This window comes from Cetorhinus maximus, chromosome 13, assembly GCF_964194155.1.
Source record: "Cetorhinus maximus chromosome 13, sCetMax3.hap1.1, whole genome shotgun sequence".
Lineage (NCBI taxonomy): Eukaryota > Metazoa > Chordata > Chondrichthyes > Lamniformes > Cetorhinidae > Cetorhinus > Cetorhinus maximus.
In genome coordinates, this window is record NC_135891.1 from 73424073 (window position 1) to 73439829 (window position 15757).

The following is a 15757-nucleotide window of genomic DNA, read 5'->3' on the forward strand; positions in this document are numbered from 1 at the left end:
AACGTGCGGTTCAGAATAATGCCAACAGCACAGGTTCAATCCCTGTTCCAGCTGAGGTAGACTTGGGACCTACCTCCTCACTCTGCCCCTGAAAGTGGAAAGCAATGACAAACCACTGACAAAAGGAATGGCTCAGGACGAAGCATCAGCAGACAATGGGCCAAGGGCAGAGCACACATGAATGAATGAACGAAGTAATGAAGATGGTTTGGAAAAGATAAATCAGAAATATTGCTTAAAAGTAGATTGCAACAGTAGGATGGGAGTGGCACAGGTTCAAACTAAGAGGATAACTTTTGGAGTGCAAGTTTTTCTACACACAGACACACGCACTCACTTGCTCTCACATGCACACTCGCGCACGCTCACACAGATGCACATGCTCCCACAGGCGCACACGCGTGCACAGCCCTCCAGTCCACTCTGGATGGAACAGTGGAGGCAAAAACTTTGAGACAATTTCTTAACCAACTTTAGAGTACAAGGTATACCAAGTGACTGAGTCATCAGTAATCACCATGGCAACAATGATCATTGTCAAAAAGGACATGCTGAGAGTTTTAAAACTTTGAGACCACAAAAGTCAGTCCTTTGTCCATCCCCTGATTTTCTTCCCCACTTCATTCTGTTCAATCCATTTCTCTTTCAGTTAGCCAGTGACTATGGAATCAAATTCATGGAGACCAGTGCAAAAGCAAACATAAACGTGGAGAATGTAAGTATCAGTGGTTACTCAATCGCCGAGTGTGCTCGATGTTTTCTGCTGCTGATGAGAACAGTAACTACCCATCACTACCAAAAGCGATGAGCTCTGTTCATGCATAATTGTTACTTTCCCAAAGCTCCACAACCCAATGATTCAACAGCTGGTCTGTGCTACCTGCCCATCTGACCTTCAGGCTCCAGTTTGATAACCACCCTCTTTGTCCTCCGGACCTGAACCGCTGGCTTGTAGCAATCCACCCAGACCAAATATTAAACTGTATCTTGCATGATGCAAGGCTGGTGGGCTGCAAGCACAAATTGCTCGATGGGATTATGACATTGTTGCATTAATAAATACATGGCTCAAAAATGGCCAGGAAGAATTTTTCATATTCCTGGTTCTCTGAAGGAGAAAGCAGGAAGAGATGTGACATTGTTGAATAAGGATGGTACAGTCTAAACGGGATTTACTAGATGATTCCAGGACTCTCAAATTTGGCATGAGTTACATTGGAGCGTTTTTTAAGAGCTTCAAAGAGTGAGAAGTGGGTAGATGAGCAAATATTTTGGCATATTTCAAAAGGCTGTAACAAAAAACAAGATAGTGATAGTAAGAGGCTTTAATTATATCAATGGGCAGAGGATAACCAGGGAAAGAGTAGGGACCAAAGGGGCAATCTATGGGTGGAGCCACAGGACATCGGCAGAGTGTTGAACGAATAATTCACATCCGCCTTCACCCAAGAGAATGAGGATGAAGGTATGGAACTCGGGGAGAGGAACTGCGAGGCTCTTGAGCAAATTGATACAGGGAGTGACAACTGGTTGGTAGGCTTAAAAGTGGACAAATCTCCAGGTCTGGATGATTTGTGTCCCAGACTGCTGAGGGAGGCAAGGGAGGAGATCGCAGGGGCTCTGACCTAAATTTTTAATTCCCCTCTGGCCACAGGGGAGGTGCCAGAGGACATGAGAACAGCTAATGTGGTTCTGCTATTTAAGAAGGGTTGTAGAGATAAGCCAGGGAACTACAGGTCAGTGAGTCTCACGTCAGTGGTAGGGAAACTATTGGAGAAAATTCTGAAGGAGAGAATCTATCTCCACTTGGAGAGGCAATGTTTGATCAGGGATAGTCAGCATGGCTTTGTCAGAGGGAGGTCATGCCTAACAAATTTGATTGAATTTTTTGAGGAGGTGACCAGGTGTGTAGGTGAGGGGAGTGCAGTTGATGTAGTTTATATGGATTTCAGCAAAGCCTTTGACAAGGCCCCGCATGGGAGACTTATAAAGAAGGCAAATGCACGTGGGATACAGGGTAATTTGATAAGGTGGATTCAAAATTGGCTTAGTTGTAGGAGACAGAGGGCGATGACAGAAGGCTGCTTTAGTGACTGGAAGCCCGTGTCCAGTGGCGTACCACAGGGATCTGTGCTCGGCCCCCTATTATTTGTCACTGTTTAAATGACATAGATGACTATGTGGGGGGTAGGATTAGTAAGTTTGCGGATGACACAAAGATTGGCCAGGTGGTTAACAGTGAGGTTGAGTGTCTTGTGCTACAGGAAGATATAGGCAGGATGGTCAAATGGACAGATAAGTGGCAGATGGAATTTAACCCTGAAAAGTGTGAGGCGATACACTTTGGAAGGAGTAATTTGACAAGGAAGTATTCAATGAACGGCATGACGCTAGGAAGTTCTGAGGAACAAAGGGACCTTGGCGTGCGTGTTCATAGATCTCTGAAAGCAGAGGGGCATGTTAGTGGGGTGGTGAAAAAGGCATTTGGCCTTATCAATCGAGGCATAGATTTAAAAAGTAGGGAGGTCATGTTGGAGTTGTATAGAACCTTGGTGAGGCCACAGCTGGAGTACTGTGTGCAGTTCTGGTCGCCACATTATAGGAAGGATGTGACTGCACTGGAGGGGGTGCAGAGGAGATTCACCAGGATGTTGCCTGGGATGAAACATTTATGTTATGAAGAGAGGTTGGATAGACTTGGGTTGTTTTCGTTGGAGCAAAGAAGACTGAGGGGCGACCTGATCCGAGGTGCTCAAGATTATGAGGGGCATGGACAGAGTGGATAGGGAGCAGCTGTTCCCCTTAGTTGAAGGGCCAATCACGAGGGGACACAAGTTCAAGGTGAGGGGCAGGAGGTTTAGGGGGGATGTGTGGAAAAGCTTTTTTTACCCAGAGGGTGGCGATGGTCTGGAATGCGCTGCCTGGGAGGATGGTGGAGGCGGGTTGCCTCACCTCCTTTAAAAAGTACCTGGATGAGCACTTGGCCCATAGCCTTGAATGTTATGACGTGCTAAGTGCTGGTAAATGGAATTAGGTAGGTAGGTCAGTTGTGTTTCATGTGTCGGTGGAGACTCGATGGGCTGAAAGGCCTCTTCTGCACTGTGATTCTGTGAATTACCTTGATATAGATTGGGAAAAGCATGGTGATATGGGTAGGGAATAAGAGGAATTTTTGATATGTACTGGAGAACTTTCTCAATCAACATTTTTTCAGTCTACAAGGAAGGAAGAATTTTTCGATCTGGTTCTGGGAAATAAAATAGGGCAAGTGAAGTGTGTTACAGTAGGAGATTTAGCTGATTTAGCTAACAGTGACCGCATCTTATTTAGGTTTAATGTAATTATGGAAAGAGACTTGAAAATACTGAAGATAAAAATGCTCAACTGGCGAAGAACTAATTTCAGTGATTTAAGAAGGGATGCAGCATAGATTGATTAGGAAAGACGATTGACTACCATTGCTCTGTTACTGCATTAAACTACAATCCGGAGACAGTTCAGGTACAAATTAGACATACTCCTTGGAAGGAAAAGGGTAGAACATTCAATGGTGATGCACCTGAGATGGCAAAGGAAATAAAACTTAAAAGTAAAACAGAACAAGAAAACTTATGACATGACAAGAAAAGATTCAGTTAACAAACAGGAAGAATATGAAAAATAGAGGAGGGAATTGAAAAAGTAAATGTAGGAGGCAGGAGAGGTTACAAGAAAAGACTAGCAGTGCCAAACCCTAAAACATTGTAAACACATGGAAGCAGTTTGCTAGGGAAACCGTTGAGCCTATGAAGGACCTAAAGGGAAATCTTCATGTAGTTAAAGTATTAATTGAGTACTTGACATCTGTCTTCAAAAAGCAAGTCGATGATGTCTTGGTTACACTAATAGGAGAGGAAAGTTACAGACAGGATAATAATAGAAAGAGATGATGTACTAACAAAGATTAATATTACTGAAAGTTGGTAAGTAACTTGGTCCACTTGGAATGATCTAGGTTGTTTGAAAGAAGCAAAGATAGGAATAGTAGAGGCATTGGTCGCAATCTTTCAATCCTCACTGAATACAGTGGTAGGGACAGAGGGCTAGAGAGCTGCTAATGTTACACCACTGCTCAAGAAAGGGGAGAGGGATAAACCAGGAAACTACAGACCAATTAGCCTAACATCAGTGGTGGGGAAGTTCTTGGAAAACATTATCCAAGACAAAATAAACTTTTGTTTGGAAAGTCATGGGTTAAGTAAGGAGAGCTCCCACTTATTTTATTCACTCACGGGATGTAAGCTTCATTGGCTGGGCCAGCATTTATTGCCTATCCCTTGTTGCCCTTGAGAAGGTGGTGGTGAGCTGCTTTCTTGAATCACTGCAGTCCATGTGGTGTAGGTACAGTGCTGTTAGGAAGGGAGTTCCAGGATTTTGACCCAGCGTGGATTTGTTCAAGGCATGACAGGCCGATGGCAGTCTCCTGCACTGTTTCTGTGATCCTGTGACTGAATAGCATTGCTGAGACCTCTTCTTCCTGATGCCCCCCCACCCCACCGCCAAAGAAAGATTGTACTATTTCAGGTAAGGGGTTGAGCATTCTGCAGGACCTGAGGGCTGACTTTGAATAGTTGATTTTCAGTTTTGATTTGAATGAAGAGTTTCTGGTTTGGCTGTGACTGAGTGCCCCATCAGAATGACTAAGCGACTATTTCACTAGAAGGAGTTTTTCTTTAATTCATTTGTGGGATGTGGGCGTCACTGGCTAGGTCAGTGTTGATAGTCCATCCCTAATTGCCCTTGAGAAGTTGGCAATGAGCTGCCTACTTGAACCGCTATAGGTCCATGAAGTACATTGAAAGAACCCATTTTGCCTGTTCTACCTGTGTTGCTGCCATCCACTCTGCGAAAGGTCAGGGAGTGGATGATGAACTTTCCAGAGGAAATGACTGAAGAGGATTGGGGGAGGAACTGCCAGGTATTGTAAAATGATGAAGAAATGAGATTTCAGCCTGGGAGGTGACAATGAAGAGGCCGAGGGAGAAAGCTCAACAGGAGCCCATTGTGTTGGATCTGATGATTTGAGGTTCTCCTTTGGTATGGTCTTTGGCCTGGTTCTTAGCTGCAGCCTTCTGATCACACATCACAAAGTAACCGGTATATGTGATTCGTGGTGGAAAAGAATCCATGAGAGATTAGGTGTGTGGACATGGGTGTTGAGAGGGACCATGCAGGCAGTGATATCGGTGGGGTGGGTGGAGTAGCAGGAAGAGGAGTTATCGAAAGTGGTGTTGTGAAAAGAGAGCTCTGGTAGTGGGTGAGAACAGGAGGATTGGGAGCTGGTGATAAAATGTGGGCAGAGTAACAAGATGGTGATGGGATATGGACATCCCCATCAAAGACAAGGCCTTGCAAAATTACAAGGTTTAAGATCTTGAGTGGGTCGGGCAAGGGGTTGGGTGGGGTGAGGTGGGAGGGGTTGGGTGGGGCGAGGTGGGAGGAGTTGGGTGTTGGGCACAAAGGACTTTGGAGCAGTGGTAAGAGGAGTAGGGAAATGTTGGAGGCTGATGCCCAGTGTGTGCCAGGCGATGTGATGGAGTAGGTTGAGATGGTTACTCTAGGGCAGGTGCTGCAGTCAACATGACCTATGTTGGAATAGAAGGAAACTGGATCTGTGTTATTAAGATGGACAACTGGTTAGAGTTGTGGAAGGAAGTCAAGAGACACTGGCCTGTGAGAAGGAGAACATGAATGGTGGCGGTAAAGAAATACAAGAGTAGCAGAAGAGAAGTGAGGTGCTCAGACAGCAGGGAGAGTTATGCAAGTTCAGTTCTTGTGGAGTGGGTGGGAAGATACACAAAGCCTTGAGATAACCATAGAGGGGTAATTTGTATGCACATGCAATACAAGTGGAAAGGATTTGCCCACCAGCGGGCTATTAGCTATGATGTTATGGTTTCCTTAACTTTTTTTTCTGGATAGAGAGTTGACAATTCCAATGTTTACTGTTTCAGGCATTTTTCACGCTTGCCAGAGACATAAAAACAAAAATGGACAAGAAACTGGTGAGTATCTCTTACTTCCTGTGTCTGTCAATGTGTTTCCCTTCTGAGAAAACAATCTAGAAGCGTAAGAGCCATGTGCAATCAAAACCAGGCAATTACTTGTGGATTGGGAGTTGGAACAGAGAGTCTTGCTGGCTGGGAGTCTGAGTAACCATATCTGGAAGCAGTGATATGTTTACCTCCATTTATCTCACAGAATCAAAGTGCAGAAGTGGCCCTTCGGCCCATCGAGCCTGCACCGACACGTGAGAAACACCTGACCTACCTACCTAATCCCATTTACCAGCACTTGGCCCGTAGCCTTGAATGTTATGAGGTGCCTAGTGCTCATACAGGTACTTTTTTAAAGGATGTGAGGCAACCCGCCTCTACCACCCTCCCAGGAAGTCCATTCCAGACTGTCACCACCCTCTGGGTAAAAAAGTTTTTCCTCACATCCCCCCTAAACCTCCTGCCCCTCACCTTGAACTTGTGTCCCCTTGTGACTGGTCCTTCAACTAAGGGGAACAGCTGCTCCCTATCCACCCTGTCCATGCCCCTCATAATCTTGTACACCTCGATCAGGTCGCCCCTCAGTCTTCTCTGCTCCAACGAAAACAACCCAAGTCTATCCAACCTCTCTTCATAACTTAAATGTTTCATCCCAGGCAACATCCTGGTGAATCTCCTCTGCACCCCCTCCAGTGCAATCACATCCTTCCTATAATGTGGCGACCAGAACTACGCACAGTATTCCAGCTGTGGCCTCACCAAGGTTCTATACAGCTCCAACATGACCTCCCTACTTTTGTAACTATGCAGCGATTGATAAAGGCAAGTGTCCCATATGCCTTTTTCACCACCCTACTAACATGCCCCTCCGCCTTCAGAGATCTATGGACACACACGCCATGGTCCCTTTGTTCCTCAGAACTTCCTAGTTCATTGAATATTTCCTTGTCAAATTACTCCTTGCAAAGTGTATCACCTCACTTATCAGAGTTAAATTCCATCTGCCACTTATTGCCCATTTGACCATCCCGTCCATATCTTCCTGTAGCCCAAGACACTCAACCTCACTGTTAACCACCCGGCCAATCTTTGTGTCATCCGCAAACTTACTAATCCTACCCCCCACATAGTATGATGTGATATATGATATATAATATATATATATTGTGTGTGTATATATATATATATATATATTATAATATGACAGAAGTATGTGTAGGCGAACATTTTGGGTCCAGTGACCACAATGTCGTTAGTTTTAAGTTAATTATGTTAATTATGGATAAGGATAGGTCTGGTCCTCGAGTTGAGATTCTAATTTGGAGAAAGGCCAATTTTGTGGAAATGAGAAAGGATCTAGGAAGAGTGGATTGGGATAAGTTGTTTTCTGGCAAGGATGTGTTCAGTAAGTGGAAGTCATTCAAAGATGAAATTTTGAGAGTGCAGAGTTTGCATGTTCCTGTCAGGATTAAAGGCAAAGTTAACAGGCATAGGGAACCTTGGTTTTCAAGGGATATTGGCGATCTAGTTAAGAAGAAGAAAGAGGTGTATAACAGGTATAGGCAACAAGGAGCAAATGAGGTACTTGTAGAGTATAGAAAATGTAAGAAAATACAAAAAAGGAAATCAGGAAGGCAAAAAGAAGACATGAGGTTGCTTTGGCAGATAATGTGAATGTAAACCCGATGGGTTTCTACAAGTATATTAAGAGTAAAAAGGATAGTAAGGGACACAATTGGTCCCCTTGAAGATCAGAGTGGTCATCTATGTGTAGACCTTCACGAGATGGGGGAGATCTTAAACAGTTTTTTTGCATCAGTATTTACTCAGAAAACTGGCATAGTGTATAAGGAAGGAAGGGAAACAAGCAGTAGTGTCATGGAACATATAGAGATTAAAGAGGAGGAGGTGCTTGCTGCCTTACAGCGAATAAAGGTAGATAAATCCCCCGGGCCTGACATGATATTCCCTCGGACCTTGAGGGAGACTAGTGTAGAAATTGCAGGGGCCCTGGCAGAAATATTTAACATGTCCTTAGCCACGGGTGAGGTGCCGGAGGATTGGAGGGTAGCTCATGTTGTTCCGTTGTTTAAAAAAGGCTCCAAAAGTAAACCAGGTAATTACAGGCCAGTGAGCCTGACGTCAGTAGTAGGTAAATTATTGGAAGGTGTTCTGAGAGATCGGATATATAATTATTTGGACAGCCAAGGGCTGATTAAGGATAGTCAGCATGGCTTTGTGCGTGGTAGGTCGTGTTTAACGAACCTTGTAGAGTTTTTCGAGGAGGTTACCAAGAAAGTAGATGAAGGAAAGGCTGTGGATGTTGTCTACATGGACTTTAGTAAGGCCTTTGACAAGGTCCCACATGGGAGGTTAGTTCAGAAGGTTCAGACACTTGGTAACCATGGAGAGGTTGTAAACTGGATTCGAAATTGGCTGTGTGGGAGAAGACAGAGAGTGGTAGTGGATGATTGCTTCTCAGACTGGAGGTCTGTGACTAGTGGTGTGCCTCAGGGATCTGTGTTAGGACCATTGTTGTTTGTTGTCTATATCAATGATTTGGATGATAATGTGGTAAATTGGATCAGTAATTTTGCTGATGACACTAAGATTGGAGGCGTTGTGGACAGCGAGGAAGGCTTTCAAAGCTTGCAGAGAGATCTGGACCAACTGGAAAAATGGGTCAGAAAATGGCAGATGGAATTTAATGCAGAAAAGTGTGAGGTGTTGCATTTTGGAAGGACAAACCAAGGTAGGACATACACAGTAAATGGTAGGGCACTGAGGAGTGTGGAGGAACAAAAGGATCTGGGAGTTCAGATACATAATTCCCTGAAAGTGGCGTCACAGGTAGATATGGTTATAAAGAAAGCTTTTGGCATACTGGCCTTCATAAATCAAAGTATTGAGTATAGGAGTTGGGATGTTATGGTGAGGTTGTATAAGACAATGGTGAGGCCAACTTTGGAGTATTCTACGGTCAGAGCCCCTGCGATCTCCTCCCTTGCCTCCCTCAGCAGTCTGGGATACAAATCATCCAGACCTGGAGATTTGTCCACTTTTAAGCCTGCCAACACCTCCAATACCTTGTCACTCCCTATATCAATTTGCTTAAGAACCTCGCAGTCTCTCTCCCCGAGTTCGATACCTTCATCCTCATTCTCTTGGGTGAAGACAGACGTGAAGTATTCGTTCAACACTCTGCCGGTGTCCTCTGGCTCCACCCATAGATTGCCCCCTTGGTCTCTTATGGGCCCTATTCTTTCCCTGGTTATCCTCTTCCCATTGATATATTTATAGAATATCTTGGGATTTTCCCTACTTTTACCAGCCAGAGCTTTCTCATATTCCCTCTTTGCTCTCCTAATTTATTTCTTAAGCTCCACCCTGCACTTTCTGTACTCCACTAATGCCTCTGTTGATGTGCTTCCCTTGTACCTGCTAAAAGCCTCTCCTTCTCATCGTAACCTCAATATATCTGGTCAACCATGGTTCTCTGGGCTTGTTACTCCTTCCTATCACCATAGAGGGAACATGTTGAGCCTGTACCCTCTCCATTTCCTTTTTGAACATCCCCCACTGTTCCTCTGTAGATTTCCCCACAAGTAACTGTTCCCAGTCTACCTTGGCCAGATCCTTCCTTATTTTACTAAAATCCACTCTCCCCCAGTCCAAAACATTTTTTTGCAACTTGTCTATTTCTTTGACCATAACAAACTTAAACTGTACCATGTTGTGGTCGCTATTGCTAAAATGCTCGCCCACCACTACCTCAGCCACCTGTCCGGCTTCATTCCCCAGAATTAGGTCCAGCCAAGCACTGTTCCTTGTTGGACCCTCTACATATTGACCTAAAAAGTTCTCCTGTACACATTTCAAGAAATCCACTCCATCCAAGCCTTTAACACTATGTCTATCCCAATTAATGTTGGGAAAGTTGAAATCACCTAATATAATTACCCTATTATTGTTTTTACACACCTCCACAAATTGTGCACATATTTGCTCCTCAATTTCCCGTTGACTATCTGGGGGCCAAAAATAAACACCTAATAATGCCGTTGCCCCTTTTTTATTCCTAAGCTCTACCCACAAAGCTTCATTCAATGCCCCCTCCAAGATATCATCTCTCCTTATTGCAGTAACTGACTCCTTAACTAATAATGCAACGGCTCCTCCTCTTTTACCCCCTTCACTGTCTCGCCTGAAGATTCTATAGCCCAAAATGTTGGCTGCCAATCCTGCCCTTCCCTCAACCACATCTCAGTGATGGCTACTATATCACAATTCCACATGTGAATCCTCACCCTTAACTCATTCATTTTACCTCTAATACCTGTTATGTAGTGCCTCTAACAACTTGGCATTCATAGTCACGTAATTAGACAAAAAATTAATGACAAGCCAAAGAAGGAGTAAATAAAGGCTTGGTCCATGACATGGGTTTTAAGGAGAAGGATCTTTTAAGAGAGGAGAAAGAGGTTTAAGGGAGGGGATTCCTCCCTTGGGACGCAGACACTGGAAACCAATGGTGAGGTAAAGGAAGTGGGGGGATGGACAGGAGACCAGAACTGAAGGTGTGCACTGATCTCAGGATTGTAGGGCTGGAGGAGTTAGAGATGGTGAGGGGAGAAGCCATGGACCGATTTGAACACTGATGAGAATTTTAAAATTAAGGCTTGGTGGACAAGGAGCCAATGTAGGTCAGTGAGGACAGGCGATGGGAGAGCGGGACTAGGCGTGGTTAAGGATACGACCCGCACAGAAACTAAAGTTGTTGAAATGGTTGCTATAACAGTGTGAATTAGTTGGGCTGAGGTTTGGTAGGATGCAATCGAAGTACAATTTGCTAACCTCCTTTTCCTGTATACAGGAAGGCAATAGTCCACAAGGTAGCAGCCAAGGCGTGCGAATCACCTCAGAACAGCAGAAAAAGAGCAACTTCTTTCGTTGTCTTCTCCTGTGATGAACGTTGCCTTAAAAAAAAAGCCTAAGCTCTCAGTGACTTGAAGTGGAGTGTGCACGCCCTGAGCTTTTCCTGTACAAATAGACACTTCCTCTGGACAAGCCTTGTCGTGCTGCCGAAGGCCTCGAGAGTTCAAGCAGCTGAGGTTTTTAGCTTTTAGGAACTGTCTGATGATGATTACCTCAGGAGTGGAAATGTGCAAGTCAGAATCTTCTGATGAGAATCCCTCCGTTTAACTAATTTCCAATCTGTTGGGGTGTAATTGTTTGGAATCCTAGTGTTCCCATTTCCTGTGTTCCCCTCTGGTTTCCCTTTTTTGATTTTCCCTACAAATCTTCTGTCGTGGAAATGCTCCTGGCATTGGAGTATCTGCTGGTTTCTGACCCTGTGATCTCACTGTACAGTGTGCTGAGTTCCTTCTGACATAGCTTCACATGTGTTGCTCTGTGTACATTCCCTGTCCTGGAAGGGCAGAGTCCCACTGATTGGACTGTTTGTTCTGCCAGTGGTTGAACCTGTTTATTATGCATGGAATGCATGGATCTTAGTGACATGATGGTTGTGAGAAAGATTGAGCAGATCAAATGCCAATTCTCAAACCTAGAGGCAGTTGTGCTTGTGCAGATCCCTCTCCTCCCTTCCCCTGGTGCCGATGTACTCTATAGAAGACTGCAGCTCGCTCCCAATTTCAATTCATGGTCCTGTTGCTTTTCTGAAATTTAGTACAACTCGCGTACGATCTAGAAAAACAATGTTGAAGCAGATATAAAGCCTAGTCGTGGATGTAGTACATCAGTTAGGTTTAACAGAACATTATCGTGGCAGTTAGCCTGCATCATTGTGTGAACAGCAGACAATAGATCTTCGGTAGACTTCAGCTCATCGCTTCCTTGTGATAGTTCCTGTGGTATTGCTACAAATCCAAGCCAGTTTTCATTTTTTTCACTATATTCGATAAAAACGGCCAGAAATCAGAATACAAAACCTTGGATTCAGGCTAATTACTGATGGTACCTGCTTGGTTCCCTGATGTTGTCTATGAGAGGATTTCACCAATAACTGGAGGTTCTATTTTGTCATATGGGGAGGGTATGAGGGTGGGGTGGGGAGAGGTGGAATACAGGAGAGGGAGAGGATGGGGCAGGATGTGGTGATACCCTCCTGATTGGAAACTATTTGCTTGCTGATGTGCAATAGCCATGAATTTATTGTAACCTTATTCAACGCCATTGTTTTCTCACAACACTTGACTGATGGCGTCCTACTAAACAATATAGTGAGTAGCATTTGAATGTTGATGCTTACACTGGTGGGAGCATGAGCTGTGAAAAGGATGCCACTACTGTTCGCAGTGTAGGGTAATTTTTATTTTACTGGCTGCAAGAGTTGGCAGTTTAGTGAACGAGAGGCTTAAAGCACAGTAAATAGGTCCTATTAACTCAGCTTATGCACAATTCTCAACTTGAGTACTGAAATAGTAAAATCCTCTCAGGGAGGTGAAATGCACTTTTAGTTGATGGATAATGATTGACAGCTGTCATGTCCTTGGTGTTTGATTGTGAAACAGTCAGATGATTTGTGGATTGGAGTGTACCAGCAGGTTTACCTCTTGCACTATTAATTCCTGAGCCAGTCCCTATTGTGACTATCACTGTATAAACTTAAGCACTGGGCAGTAAATTGTACCAGGATTTTGATGATAAAACCATTATTAGCAGCCCTGTAAGGTGGAAAGATTCGTTTTGCAGTTCCCTTAAGACTACAGTGTAGCTGTGATGCTGATGATGGACAAAAGGAGCGAGGTTTTGAACTTGTCTTTAATTCCTAGAATGTTGTATCCTTTTAAAGCAATGAAAGGAAACAGATTCTTTTCCGATCTCCCCTCTTCCCCTGCCCCAATACAGATCAAGGAGGTATGTGTCAAATTGCTGCTTCCAAATCAGAAGGAAAAACCAGGAAAGAAGGGAATAGATGGATTTTCAGAGCCTTTTGAACAAAGTACTTGAACTTCTCTAATCCTAGAGGTTAAAATCCAACATCATCGTTACTTTGGAAGATGTTCTTGTGTGGATGGTGCACAGACAACAGTGAAGGAGGATGGGACAAAGGTGGCCAGCCATTGATATCGCTGTGTATAAATGCCTGTGTGTTAACTGCACTTTCTCAGTATCCGTAGCAAGCTAGTTCAACAGTTGCTGAGCTCAGACAGACCTGAATGTCGTTCCTTGTGAATTTTTACTAAGCACTTTGTGTAGCTCAATGGATGAAGGAGTGAGAACACACCCCTTTAATTCTAACAGAGAAATGAAACCAATATTGAAATATGTCAGCCATGTGCTAATCATGTCATAGGTTTAAATACCCAGCCTGATTACTTCACCAGAATCTCCTGCCAGCCAATACTATAAAAATACAGTCGGTGTCTCTCACTGAATCTGGTTTTGACTACCTGGGCCTCCCTGTCTAAGCCAACCCTCTGAGCACTGACATTAACAGATGGACTTTTCACTTTTCCTTAACCAGGAATACTGGAGTCAAATGTCACATCCCTGCCACTGTGCTGTCTGAGCGTAGCTGTCCCATGCCCAAGATCCTTCTGATCAGGGTGACTCCGTGATGCAGTGTGAGGCCTGGGCCACTGGGACAGGGTGAAGAGCATGAGGAATGCTTCGCTGAAGCTGCAAGCTGTGCTGTCCAACAACTTTCAATGACCCTCTTGCTGGTTTTTTTTGGAGATTGCTTTAAAAACTGATGGCGGGTGATTCATGGTGTTGGGTGTCAGTTGGAAGGAAAAGATTATTTATTCACTTCACAGATGTGAAACTATTTTCAAATTGATTGTGATCACAGTCTTCAGAAACGCACTGGTGCTGACCTTAGAAAATGACCCTGAGCTCCACAACACAGTACCATGCTGCCTCACCTATGAAAGCAGCCTCCAGACACCATCCATCTCATCATTTACCTCTGCCCTCTTTAATTCACACAGTGAAGATTTTATTTTTTTTACTTTAAATTAAGTTTTAGTTTTGTGCTAACTTTCTAGTTGCTCACAGCTTTTCTTGCTTTGATTGTCCGGGGTGACTGGGATGTTGAAGCAGATACAGATTTAACAACTCCCCCAACCCAGTAAAAATACAACTAGGCTATATTGCTAGGGTGTCCCCACCATCAAGACCTAGAATATGGTGCACTATCCAAGATCAGTCTGGCTCCGACCCAGGTGGGGTTAAATTGATGAAAAGCTGATAAGCAAAGCTTGTTTTGTGGACAACAGTTTGGAGTTTGTTCAACTGATTGTCCTGACCTATAGCTTCTGCGATGTCTCTAATCTGTGTCAGCACAGGCCCTAACACTGTCTAGTTTTGTGTAAAACTAATTACACCCTATAATGTTTCCGAAACACTGCATGGTATTGAAGGGAGATATTGCCGAGGTGACCCTCCACCCAGACAACAAACACCTCAACAGATTGAATGATTTCTCACTGATGCCAGGCCCTGACCATTAGACAGCAGAATGTGTTGCTGGCAGTTAGAGGTTAAATGGCATTGGCTGGCATCCTGGTCCAGTGGTGGGTGTGAGACCACATTTTGGCAGTAATTCCAGCAATTACTTTGCCTTCCTCTTATTTTAAAAGCCATAAAGTTGAACTAAAGTGCTCTTTGTGATGTACACACCCACGAAAATGAATCTGCCAGTTTTATTCTGTCCATACTGATAGCAGAATGCATTTTATAACCAGTGTTAAATGGATATTCCACTTCAGTCTTGGAGGGTGATGGGGGTGGGAGGGCAAGTAATTAGACCGATTTATGTTCTTTCCTCAGTGGACTAGCCAATGCCAGATGCAACTGTTAATGCCAGTGTTTCTGTATGGTCGAATTACCACCAGGGACCCACCCCCGGGAGATGGGCAGCTTGTGTTGATGTGGTTATAACTGGGGAGAATATCTGAAAGCATGGTCATGTGCTTAACGGGCTATGTGGCCACTTCGGCTGCAGCCCCACTGGTGGCAGAAGTGGGGATCTCACTATTCCAGTATTCTGCTCCCTACTCTGGCTTCTGTATTCACATTACTGAAAAGCTCATCTGCATTCTGGAATGGTGTTGGTGATGCCACTGCACTTTGCACCCAGTGTCCCCAGCTAGTGTGCTAGAAACAGTATGTGGCCTGCAGTTTTTAGTGTCCCCCACCCATGTCAGTTTGAACCATCACTATTTAAACACAGTATTTAAGGAGAATGCAGATAGTTTGGGTGGAAAATATTGCCTCCTCTGTTTCAGAATCATTTCCCCTGTACATCCTTCAAACATTCCTTGTGTTACAATAGTCTCCAGGATCATTTGGTTCAAAGGGATGGGAGGCTGCATTGTTTCAGGTGACCATGTAAATAGCTTTACTTTAAAAAAAGAATTAGCCACTTTATAATTCTTCTGTACTTCCTGAAGTTACTGAATTTATAGATACAAGTGGCGTTTTAATGAGATTAAAATGTGAGTCTTTAAAAAGCAGGTTCTCTGCTCTTGTAAATGTGTCTGCATTTTTTGGTAAGTGACTTTCAAGTTGACGGAACAAATGCTGAATAGAGATCCTGGCAAGAATACTCAAACGTCACATGCATTCTGAACTTATCATGAAGGACCTGGCTGGGAGTTACCACCCAGTCTCTGATGAGCAGTTCATGATATCTAAATTTGGCTGGTTGAATTAGCCAATTCAGATTATACTAGCACATACACTACCAACGTCCC

General features: G+C 44.0%; 1 protein-coding gene across 3 annotated transcripts in view; it reads left to right on the forward strand.

Annotated features, from left to right (window-relative positions):
* The window catches only part of rab8a (RAB8A, member RAS oncogene family), a 28203-nt gene extending 12686 nt beyond the window's left edge, over positions 1-15517 (forward strand). For all 3 annotated transcript variants that reach the window (XM_078555534.1, XM_078555533.1, XM_078555532.1), the window contains 3 exons: positions 650-715; positions 5994-6044; positions 10909-15517. In XM_078555534.1, coding sequence (XP_078411660.1) covers positions 650-715; positions 5994-6044; positions 10909-11001 — 210 coding nt within the window. In that variant the 3' untranslated portion in view covers positions 11002-15517. The remainder of the gene's footprint in view (positions 1-649; positions 716-5993; positions 6045-10908) is intronic.
* The last annotated feature ends 240 nt before the right edge of the window (positions 15518-15757 follow it).